This window comes from Tachyglossus aculeatus, chromosome 3 (assembly GCF_015852505.1).
Source record: "Tachyglossus aculeatus isolate mTacAcu1 chromosome 3, mTacAcu1.pri, whole genome shotgun sequence".
Taxonomy (NCBI): domain Eukaryota; kingdom Metazoa; phylum Chordata; class Mammalia; order Monotremata; family Tachyglossidae; genus Tachyglossus; species Tachyglossus aculeatus.
In genome coordinates this window covers 69,482,118-69,494,191 of record NC_052068.1, presented here as the reverse complement: position 1 = coordinate 69,494,191, position 12,074 = coordinate 69,482,118, and the positions used below count along the sequence as shown (strand labels likewise).

Here is a 12,074-nt window from a genome sequence, read left to right as displayed (position 1 = left end):
CACACAGCAGACCAGTGGCGGAGCTGGGATTAGAACCCATGACCTTCTGACGCCTAGGCCCATGCTCTATCCACTAGGCCATGTTGCTTCTCTTGTCACTGGAATGTCATTGGTACTGCAGGGCTGCCCTCCAAGAGGAGGGGAAGGCTTGGAGGTGGGAGAGAGCCCAGTCTTCACTGCGGGAGACTAAGCACCCACTGTGGGCAGGGATTGTCTCTGTTGCCGAACTGTATTTCCCAAGTGCTTAGTACAGTGGTCTGCACACGGTAAGTGCTCAATAAATACGATCGAATGAATGAATGGGGCGGGAGGCTATGGCTCCGGTTGGCAGGGTGTCAATGGAGTCTTCCTCCCCACTCAATCGCTCACTCACTCCTATTTAGTCAGTGCTTACCGTGTGCAGAGCACTGTACTAAGTGCTTGAGAGAGTAGAACAACCTAACAGAGTTGGCAGACGTGTTTCCTGCCCACAATGAGTTTACAGGCTAGAGGGGGAGTTAACATAATAGTAAGTGTGGTATTTGTTAAGGTTGGAAGATGGTAGGGGGAAGGATGGGATCTATAGATGGGAGACAATGGGGTTTGTGTGAGATGTCTCCCCCCTTCTAGACTGTGAGCCCACTGTTGGGTAGGGACCGTCTCTATATGTTGCCAACTTGTACTTCCCAAGCGCTTAGTACAGTGCTCTGCACATAGTAAGCGCTCAATAAATATGATTGATGATGATGATGATGGGCCAGGCAATTTACTAAGCATTGGGGTGGATACAAGCAAATCACACTGGACACAGTCCCTGTCTCAGGTGGGACTCTCAGTCTCAATCCCCATTTTACAAATAAGGTAACTGAGGTCCAGAAAAGTGAAGTGACTTCCCTAAGGCCACACAGCAGACAAGTGGTGGAGCCAGGATCAGAACCCATGACCTTCTGACTCAGGCCCTGGGGCCCACTGCCAGTCTCACACAGAGCCAGGGCTAGACCCCATGGCTCTCAGCTTGCCAGTTGGAGCCCCCCATCCCAAAGTACTCTAGGCTAACCCCAGGAAAGATGGCACAATGAGGGCCACAATTAGGGTGGCCCCCTCACCGCCCTCCCAAAGGCCAGGCAAGGAGACTCCCATGACATCACACACTACGCCGGGCACGCAGCATGACGTGACGCTGTCTCAGGTTCCATTTTGTGGGAGCATTTGGGTTTTACGGGATCTATAGGCCATTTATCTGGGGAGCCCTGGGCCCTTCCACTTGCTGCAGAGCTTTTGGGTTCCCCTCCTGGGTCAGTGAGAAGTCTCTTCCAGCATCTGAGCCACAGAGCTTGGTGCCACAACTGCAGCGAAGCAAGGCACAGCATTAAAATTAAACAACCGGATGTAAAAGTGGCAAAAGTCCAGTGTCACATCAGAACGAAACATGGCAATGGGTCAGATGAAAACTGTATTGTCAGGAATATAACCCGACTACTGGCTATCTCATCCAAACCCAGCATACTGGGCTCTTGGGTTGATGATGATGATGATGATAATAATAATAATAATAATAATAATAATAATAATAATAATAATGATGGCACTTGTTAAGTGCTTACTATGTGTGAAGCACTGTTCTAAGTACTGAGCACTGTTCTAAGCGCTGATGCATGAGACACTGAGGAAATGCCTGAATGCTTTCTCTGAAGAGGAGTGAGAATGTGAAAGGGAGAATGTAAGAGACTGTGCTTGGGTGTGAGAGTGTGTGGATACGTTCTCTGTGTGGGTATAGGTGAAGGTTAATGGTTGAACATTCATGAGTACTTGTTTTTATGTGTGTGAGAGTGTAACTGAGGGGCCTCCCTGGGTGGGTGTTTGTGAATGTGTAGGTGTGGGTTTCAGGTGGGCATTTTTGAATGCATTTGTTTGTTGAATGTGTGTCAGAATGTGTTGGTTTTTTTTTTAATGGCATTTGTTAAGCACTTACAATGTGCCAGGCACTGTACTAAGCACTGGGGTAGAAACAGGATACTCAGGTTGGACACAGTCCATGTCCCACATGAGGCTCTCGGCCTTAATCCTCATTTAATAGATGAGCTAACTAAGGCTCAGAGAAGTGAAGTGACTCACCCGAGGTCACACAGCAGACAAGTGGTGGAACTGGGATTAGAATTCAGGTCCTCTGAATCCCAGGCCCGTGCTCTATCCACTATGCCATGCTGCTTCTCACCCTGCTCAAGGTTGGAGAAGCTTACCTGTCTGAGTTGACTTTGCTAATTATTTTCTGGCTCTTGCCCAAAGCCTTTTTAGGGATCATGCACAGTCTGGACTGGTGGGTGCATTGATGGAATAGGCTGGAGGACAATCCCATTTGTCCGCACCTAGCTAGGCTGCCTTGGGTCCCCAGAGCAAATGGGAAATGGGCAACTTTGGAGTCCTCGACTGGTATTGATGGGTTCAAAAGTCAAGAGAGAAAGAGGGGAGGTCTCTCAAGTGTATACTGGGTCAGCTTTTGCCCAAGTTCCTCTGCACGTCTCTGCTGTCCAGGGTCATTGGTACCTTGCCTGCTCATTTCTACTCCCCAGACCCTCGATCTTGGCTCAAGTGAGTGTGTTGAATGTTGGAGTCAGAATCCTGTAGGGACTGTCTCTATATGTTGCCAATTTGTACTTCCCAAGCGCTTAGTACAGTGCTCTGCACATAGTAAGTGCTCAATAAATACGATTGATGATGATGATAAAAGGGGTAGCTCAGAGGATGTATATGTGAGACCCAGTGGCCAACTGATTGACTTAGCTCTTCCCACAACCACCCTCAAATTCCTCAAGGAGAGCCCTCAGTGAGTCCAGAGTCTGTCCATTTCAGCAGTCAGAAAAATTGGCTTCTGATGCCCAAGTTGTTCATCAAGAAGCTTCAAATATATAAACATATATATATATATATATATATATATATATATATATGGCTCAGTGGAAAGAGCACAGGCTTTGGAGTCAGAGGTCATGGGTTCAAATCCCGGCTCTGCCAACTGTCAGCTGTGTGACTTTGGGCAAGTCACTTCACTTCTCTGTGCCTCAGTTACCTCATCTGTAAAATGGGGATTAAGACTGTGAGCCCCCTGTGGGACAACCTGATCACCTTGTAACCTCCCCAGCGCTTAGAACAGTACTTTGCACATAGTAAGCGCCTAATAAATGCCATCATTATTATTATTATTATTATTTCTATTTAATGGTATTTGTTAAGCACTATGTTCCAGGCACTGTACTAAGCACTAGGGTTACATACAAGCTAATCGGACAGGTTGGAGACAGTCCATGTCCCAGGTGGGGCCCACAGTCTTAATCTCCATTTTACCGCTGAGGTAACTGAGGCCCAGAGAAATGAAGTGACTTGCCCTAGGTCACACAGCAGACCTGTGGCAGAGTCAGGATTAGAACCCAGGTCCTCTGTATCCCAGGCTCATGCTCTTTCCATTAAGCAGCGTTACTTGAAGATGGAATAGATTCACCTGGGCAGGGGACCTGAATTGGAGAACTCCATTGGAGAACTCCTCTGTCCAGTAGGAAATCCAGCGGGACTCACTCTGGTTTAAAGTCACCCTGAGGTCCATTCCATCTGATGCCTCTTTTTTCTTACAGGATTGTAAACGCTTCAAGAGCAAGGACGACATCCTATCCTGTTCTGTATAGCAGGAAACAGGTAACGAGTAACCATTGGAGGTTTCTGAAGCACAAAGAGATCTGTGTCGAATGAAATTTTAAAAAGATGTCTCTCTAGACTGTAAGTTTATCATAGGCCGGGAATGTGTCTACTAATTGTTACATTGCCCTCTCCCAAGTGCTTAGTACAGTGCTCTGCACACAGTAAGTACTCAATAAATGTGATTGATTGATTGAGTGAGTGTAGTACAGATTGAAGAGGGGACATGCAGTAATGTAGTTGGGAGAGGACGAGAGCAGAGCACCAAGACACAGCAAATGCTTAGTTCGTCCTGGTGATGATGATGCTGATAATAATGAAGATGAAGACATGCCTGTGTTTTGCTATTTCCTTGTCCATTTTCAATTCCACACAGCCGCCTGCCAGAAAGTATGGATATTTAGTTTCCTATCTGTGTTGCCCCACACTTTCAGCACACACTGTTCCTTTTATGGAAAGGAAGAGTGGACTTACACCATTGTTAGTGTACCCTGTGAAATATGACTAGCATGGTTCCGGCAAAACTTAGATAATTAAATATGAGTCATGTACTACTGTCATTTGTCATTGTAAATTTAGTGCATTGATTACTACTAAAAAAACACACTCTAAAAAGTAAGGGTTTTTTTTAGCTTCTGTTAAAGGCAGGATTCCCTTGGCTTCTATTAGCTTTTAGTACACCCAGCTATGGTCAGTTACAAAAACAGTTTTTAGGTTGAAAATCAATGTATCATATTTATTGAGTGCTTACTGTGTGCAGAGCACTGTATTAAGCACTTGGAACAGCACAGTACCACCAGAGTTGGTAGACATGTTCCCTGACCAAAAGGAGCTTACAGTCTAGAGGGTGAGACAGACATTAAAATAAATTATGGATATGGACATAGTTGGTATGGAGCTGAGGGTAGGCTGAATAAAAGAGTACAAATCCAAGTTCAAGGGTAATGTGGAAGGGAAAGGGAATAAGGGAAATGAGGGCTTAGTCAGAAAAGGTCTCTTGGAGGAGATGTGACTTTAATAAGCGCTTACTGTGTGCCGAGCACTGTTATAAGTGCTTGGAGTTCCAAATATTATGAAACTAATATATGTTGAAGTTTTTTAGACTGTTGTTGTTTAGACTTTCTAGATTACTTTTTTAGAAGTCTTTTAGACTGTGAGCCCACTGTTGGGTAGGGACTGTCTCTATATGTTGCCAACTTGTACTTCCCAAGCGCTTAGTACAGTGCTCTGCACACAGTAAGCGCTCAATAAATACGATTGATTGATTGATTGAAGATGTCATAGGATGGTGACGATATGAGAGGTACTCTAAGTTCCTTTCTGCTCAAAACACCCCCCTTAAGTGAACTGAACCAAAAGACCACTCTAGTGGGTGGAAGAGGAGGTGGGAATACTCTTATGTTTCAGTTTCATCAGCTCTCCCAGGGAAAAAAAGCCCTGGTGAAGAGCTTGGGAACTTGTATCTGCTCTGTCCTTAACTTTTTTTTATAGCATTTTTTAAGTGCTTATTATTGGCCAGGCACTGTTCTAACCACTGGGGTAGATACAAGCAAATCAGGTTGGACACTGTCCCTGTCCCATATGGGATTCATAGTCTTAATCCCCATTTTACAGATGAGGTAACTGAGGCACAGAGAAGTGACGTAACTTGCCCAAGGTTACACAGCAGTTACGCGGCAGAGCCGGGATTAGAACCCAGGCCCTTCTGACTCCCAGATCTGTGCTCTAGCAGACCATCTGACAATGGGACAGATTTGTCAATCAATCAATCGTATTTATTGAGCACTCTCTGTGTGCAGAGCACTGTACCAAGTGCTGGGGAGAGTACAGGACAACGAAGTTGGTAGACATATTCCCTGCCCACAACAAGCGCACAGTCTAGTCATCTGTTCCTCTGCAATTTGCAAGGACGTGGACCCCACTCAATGGGAAGGAGGTGAGTGATGGATGGGTGCCCATAAGAGGCGTTTGTTGTCAGAGATATAGGAACCTCCGAGGGAAACCTTCCCCAAGAGGATGAGCTTGTGCATAGCCATCCTTCCTCCGGGTCCTAGAGTTTGATGCCTGCTCCGGATACCATCATCGCCATCACCAATCAACCAACAGTCAACGGAGAAGCAACGTGGCCTAGTGGAAAGAGCAGCAGCCTGGGAGTCAGAGGGACCTGAGTTCTAATCCCTGCCCTGGCACTTGTCTGTTATGCAACATTGGGCAAGCCAATTAATTTATCTGTACCTCAGTTCCCTCATCTGTAATTTGGAGATAGAGACTGTGAGCCCCATATGGGACAGGGACTTTGTCCATCCTGATTACCTTGTATTTATCCCAGTGCTTCATACGGTGCCTGGTACAGTCAGTCAGTCAGTCTGCCATATTTATTGAGCACTTACTGTGTGCAGAGCACTGTAGTAAGCACTTGGGAGAGTCCAATACAACAGTACTCCTGATTTTCCCACCCAAACCCTGTCCTCCCTCTCAAATTCCCATCACTGTCGCTGGCACCACCATCCTTCCTGTCTCACAAGCCCATACCCTTGGCATTGTCCTTGACTCCTCTCTCTCATTCAACCCACATATTCAATCCATCACTAAATCCTGTCAGCTCTACCTTCACAACATTGCTAAAATCTTCAATTTCCTCTCCATCCAAACTGCAACCACATTAATATAATCACTTATCCTATCCCCGCCTTGATTACCGTATCAGCCTCTTTGCTGACTTCCCAGCCTCCTGTCTCTCCCCATTCCAGCCCATACTTCACTCTGCTGCCAGTATCATTTTTCTACAGAAATATTCAGGACATGTTTCCCCACATTCCCGGACCACAACAAAATTCTTAACAAGTGCCAAAATGCCATTAAAAATAAGTATTTATCGAGCACGGACTTTAACCTGGAATCCATTATTCCCCATACAAAGCCCAGGATGCCAGATTCTGGCTGGATTTCAGTCAATGCTGAGATCCCAGACAGTTTGGCTCGCTCAGTAGGGGTGACTAAGCACTGTACAAAGCACTCATTTCCCCTAAACACCCTCCCTTCTGCATCACCGATGCATTTTGCTGTGCACCCCTTAAACATTTTGATACTCACTCCAGCCCTACAGCATGTCTGTTTATTGTTATATTGTACTCTCCCAAGTGATTAGTACAGTGCTTTGAACACGGTAAGCACTCAATAAATATGATTGAATGAATGGATATATGTCCATATCCTTATACTCTATTATTTTCCCTATCTGTAATATATTTAAATGTCTTTTCATTCATTCATTCAATCGCATTTATTGAGCGCTTACTGTGTGCAGAGCACTGTACTAAGTGCTTGGGAAGTACAAGTTGGCAACATATAGAGACGGTCCCTACCCAACAACAGGCTCACAGTCTAGAAGGGGGAGACAGACAACAAAGCAAAACATGTGGACAGGTGTCAAGTCATCAGAATACATAGAAGTAAAGCTAGGTGCATATCATTAACAAAATAAATAGAATAGTAAATATGTACAAGTAAAATAGAGTAATAAATCTGTACAAACATATACACAGGTGCTGTCGGAAGGGGAAGGAGGTAGGGCGGGGGGGGATGGGGAGGAGGAGAGGAAAAAGGGGGCTCAGTCTGAGAAGGCCTCCTGGAGGAGGTGAGCTCTCAGTAGGGCTTTCTCCCCCTGTAGGCTGTGAGCTCCCTGAGAACAGGGATCCTGTCTACCAACTCTGTTGTATTGTACTCTCCATAAGTATGAGCTTAGTACAGTGCTCTGCACACAGTTAGTGCTCAATGAAAACCACTGACTGGTTGGTAAGGGAGCCCTAACCTTCTCCCAAATGCATCCCTTCCTGATCGTCACCTTTCCACCTCCAGATGCCTTTTCCTGGCCAAGCCACTCACGATTCCCAGGGCGATCCCCTTACCCGGCTGGTAGACGGAGGGTCGGATGCTGGCGGTGGTGACCATCCTGGGCTTCGGGGCGGGGGCCGGGGCCTCGTTGTAGGTGGAGGGTCCGTGGGAAGATGCAAAAGCCGGGCTGTAGGATGAAGCCAGGAGTCTAAAAGCAAAGAGGAGCGGTCAGTCACTCCGTGGATGAGTTAGAGGGGCAGCCTCAGCCCCAGGGGACATGGCGAGGGTGAGAGCGCTCCCAGAAGCCCCGATTGGGCTACCCAGTTCCTGCATGGATGGGGCCCCTCTGTAATCTCACAGCTCAACATCTTCAAAGTGGCTCTTGGGAGGAGAATTTGAACCAGGAGGTCCCCACGGTGGTGGGTTCACCCGAGTTCACCCAAATCCCAATGTGAGGAGGGCAAAGGGTGGAAGGAGAGGAAGAAGCTGGAGGAGAGCTGTTTTCTTGGAGAGAGGGAAGACCCTGGAAGCCAGGCTTGGTCCCAGCCTGCCCCAGGAAAATAACTCTGTATTTGGAGGCCCCCTGAAGGTGGCTAAAGCCATATGTCCACCAGTGGCTTTCAGAGAATGCCATCCATGGAGGCCTTTCGGGGAAACGCAGAAGAAATGGCCTGTGTTTCTAGAAACCAGTCCCTTGGAAGAGAGGAGTTGTCCCCTGTTCTAGCCATTACTGTTACAGGTGTCCCTCCCTCAACAAAATCCTGGAAGTTCGGGGTAGTTTATCCCCTGGATGAACAACAACTGATAATGAGGTTGTGCGGGGGGAAGAGCCCGACTTCCAACCCTTCTGTGTTTTCTGCGGGTTTAGACAGGGATGGTGCCGAGCTGTAATGTTCTAGAGCCCCCAGCCACTGGGACTCTCTGTGCCTCATCACCTTTCTATTCTGGAGGCCTCACCAATGTGCACTCCCCTCTTCTTGCGCTCAGCCAAGCTGACCTAACTCTGCCCTTCAAATCACTGAAACTGTCTCCGAGACCCCAGGCCCCTTCAATTCCTGCTTTGCCCCGGAGTCACTGGACCCTAACTCAACCGGACACTTTTCCATCTGCAGGCCAGCCTGGGCTCCTCCTTGAAATACTGCAACATAGTTTCATTCCTAACTCCGAGATGGCTTGACCCTTGAGCAGTGACCATCAGTGTCTACCACTTCGCGAGCCCATCTTTTCTTTCCGCCTTCAAAAAATTGCGTGCTGAGAGGAGGTGCATTTTTAATGTATAACAATCATACTTCCTGATGGATCCTCACAGAGAAGCAGCTTGGCCTAGTAGAAGGAGCACAGGAAAAGAAGTTAGAGGACTGGGTTTCTAATCCCTGCTCTGCCTCTTGCCTGCTGTATGACCTTGGACAAGTCACTTACCTTCTCTGTGCCTCTGTTTCTTTATAAAATCATCATCATCAATTGTATTTATTGAGCGCTTACTATGTGCAGAGCACTGTACTAAGCGCTTGGGAAGTACAAATTGGCAACATAAAATGGGGATTAAATACCAATCCTTCATGCCACCTGTGTATTCTTTCCCAGTGCTTAGTACAGTGCACTTCACAAAGGAAGTGTTGAATAAATACTACTACCACTACTACTTAGACTGTCATGGGGGACAGGGACTGCCTAATCTGATTATTTTATAACTAGTCCAATGTTTGACACACAGTAAGCACTTAGATACCACTATTATCATTATTAGTTTTCCACAGAGGCAAACAGGTATCAGATATTGTGCTCCATTTTTCAATGGAGTAAATTGAAGCCCAGAGATCGAGGAGCTGAGATTCAAGGGCAGAGCTCTCGACTTGCCTGAGAGCCCTCTCTTCAAACCTAGAAACTGCCCTGCTTCTTTGCAAGTGTGGGAAATTTGAGACTCTCTCTTTCTGTGTTTGAAAGTATATCAGATCTTATCTGTCTGCAATGGGTAGGTTTGGTAGGGGGGCAGTGAGAGAATCCTGGCAGGAGCCAGGTTGATAGACTGGATGACCTCTCAAGCCCCCCTCCAAACCTGAGTTCCTGGGATTCCGTGGATGAAAGATAATCAGGTGATACCTCAGTTCAAGCTGTGGTCAGGTCCACAGGAGTAACTGCAGCTTCCTGCTGGGAGAGTGAAATCTGGTCCGTTAGACCACGTCCTCTAGACTGTAAACTTGTTGAGGGCAGGGAACATGTCTACTCACTCTGCTATGCTGTACTCTCCCAAGCTCGCCACACAATAAGCATTCAATAAATATGACTGATTGATGTAAAGGAATCCCCTGGCCAGGCTGCACAGTGAGCACAGCTGAAATTCACTGTTCTGATGATCATTTAGGTCCAGGACAGTACTGCCATTATCTTTGATCATCAAAGATACTGGAAAGAAGACCCTACCCTTTCTGGGCCTATTCCACTCAGGTCCTGGCTGACCTCAGTCTGGGGAGGCACTGCCTCATGGCTGGGAACCAAGTGCTTAGTACAGTGCTCTTCACACAGTAAGTATTCAATAAATATGATTGATTGATTGGCTCTCTGGCATACTTTTTGGGGTGCCCTGGTTGACAAGACAATCGAACTGACCAACCAGAAACCCAGTCACTGATGTTTGTAAAGGGATGGAACATAAAGCTGGGACCTGGGCTAGAGCCAGAAACCTTTCTCAAGGTGTTCTCTGCTGCATAGCCTGGCCTCCTGCGTCTGCACCAATCCACCAAGATAGGCCCCAAAGAGCATAATCGTTCTGGGAGGAGAATGGATTGTCGCAGCAGAGCAGGAAACGTTTGGCTCCTGAACATCATTTCAGGCTAAAAGGTCCAGAAGTCTTTGGGACATACTTGTACAGAGACTCACATGACTCCAGGCCCTTGTCAGTGCTTAATAAACACCCCTTTGCCCATGACAGTTGGGACCATCTGAATCTGGAGCAAGACTGACTTGCTGAGGGGACGATTTCTGCTTCTGAGATTGAAGCACATTTAGGAAGCGGGAGGACGCTAGTGAGGATTAATGGTACCATGCAAAGGCATCTGTGCCAGCAAACAGTTCCAGCCATGTTTCTGACTGAGGCAAACCCTAACAAGTTTGCAAACCCTAAGAGTAGGAAAGGGACAGCCAGGTTTGAAAATGACTCATCAGCAGGGAAAGGAGAGGGGTAGACAGTGCGGAGAATGAGGTCATTTTTTAAATTACCTCATCTTTTGCTCAAAATTTGCCAACGCACTGAAGTGGCCTTTTGAATATTGCTGACAGTGCTGTTACCTGGCTGACAGAGCAGAGCTTCTCCCTCCATTTGAACCGCTAGTGAATGAGATGAAAGTATACTTGTTGAAGCTTTAAAAAGTGAAAACTAAAGACACTTTAATTTTGAAATTGAAACACTTTAAATCTGGGCAAAAAAAAAAGCCTCTAAACTCACTGAGGGCAGGAATCGGCTCCACCAACTCAATTGTATGGTACTCTCCCAAGAGCATAGTACAGAGCTCTGCACTTAGGAAACACTCAACCAATACCATCGATGGATAGAAGATCACAGTGGAATGCTGCCTAAGGAAGCTGGTTTAAACTTCTCCGGGTAAGTGCTATTTTTCCACTGAAGTTTTAAAAGCAGATAATAAACCAAGGGTGCTGATTTGCCCCTTTTTGGCTCTGTCAGCGAATCTGCCAAACTTCACCCTGAGCAGCTCCTTTGTGTTACACTGTTGGAATGATTACATTTATCATGGTCTGCAGTCAGGTTAAGACAGAGCTGAGTCTTGCTCTGGGTCCTTGCCCTGGAGAGTTGGAGCTGGCAGAGCCCCAGGGATCCTCTACCTGGGCATCCTTCCTGAAGCCGGGATGATCGCAGTGCAGGGGCGTTTCAGGACCAACTCTTGGGAGGGTCAATGGGGAAGAAGGAAAAGCAGAATTCAAGTACAGTTTGGGGAATGGATTTAGAAGATCCTTTTTAAAGCATGTTTTAAGGCCTGGGGCTTTCTTTGCTGTCTTTCTGGAACTCACTTCCTGCGTGGTGCCAAGGGTTGTCAGCTAGCAGAGCAGATGGGACAGTCTCTGTTTGCTAATAATTCTGGTACTTGTGATGCACTTACTAAGTGCCAGGCACCGAACTAAGGGCTGGGGCTGATACAAGAAAATCAGGCTCGATATAGTCCCTGACCCACATAATAATAATCATAATAATAATAATAATGGCATTTGTTAAGCACCTACTATGTGCCGAGCACTGTTCTAAACATTGGGGGGGATACAAGGTGATCAGGTTGTCCCACGTGGGGCTCACAGTCTTCATCCCCATTTTACAGATGAGGGAACTGAGGCACAGAGAGGTGAAGTGACTTTCCCAAGGTCACACAGCTGACAAGTGGCGGAGTCGGGATTAGAACCCATGACCTCTGACTCCCAAGCCCGGGCTCTTTCCCCCGAGCCACACCACTTCTCACATGGGGCTCACAGCCTAAGTAAGGGGGAGTAGGATTTAACCCCCATTTTACAGAAGGGGAAACTGAGGCACAAAGGAGTTCAATGACTTGCCCAGAGTCTCTCAAGTGGCA

At 46.8% G+C, this 12,074-nt stretch overlaps 1 protein-coding gene across 1 annotated transcript in view; it reads right to left on the bottom strand.

Moving 5' to 3' along the window:
- Positions 1 to 12,074, bottom strand: part of LDB3 (LIM domain binding 3) — a 148,635-nt gene that overhangs the window by 30,569 nt on the left and 105,992 nt on the right. Inside the window, exon 12 of the mRNA XM_038743480.1 lies at positions 7,575 to 7,708. Within this exon, the coding sequence (XP_038599408.1) occupies positions 7,575 to 7,708 (134 nt within the window). The remainder of the gene's footprint in view (positions 1 to 7,574; positions 7,709 to 12,074) is intronic.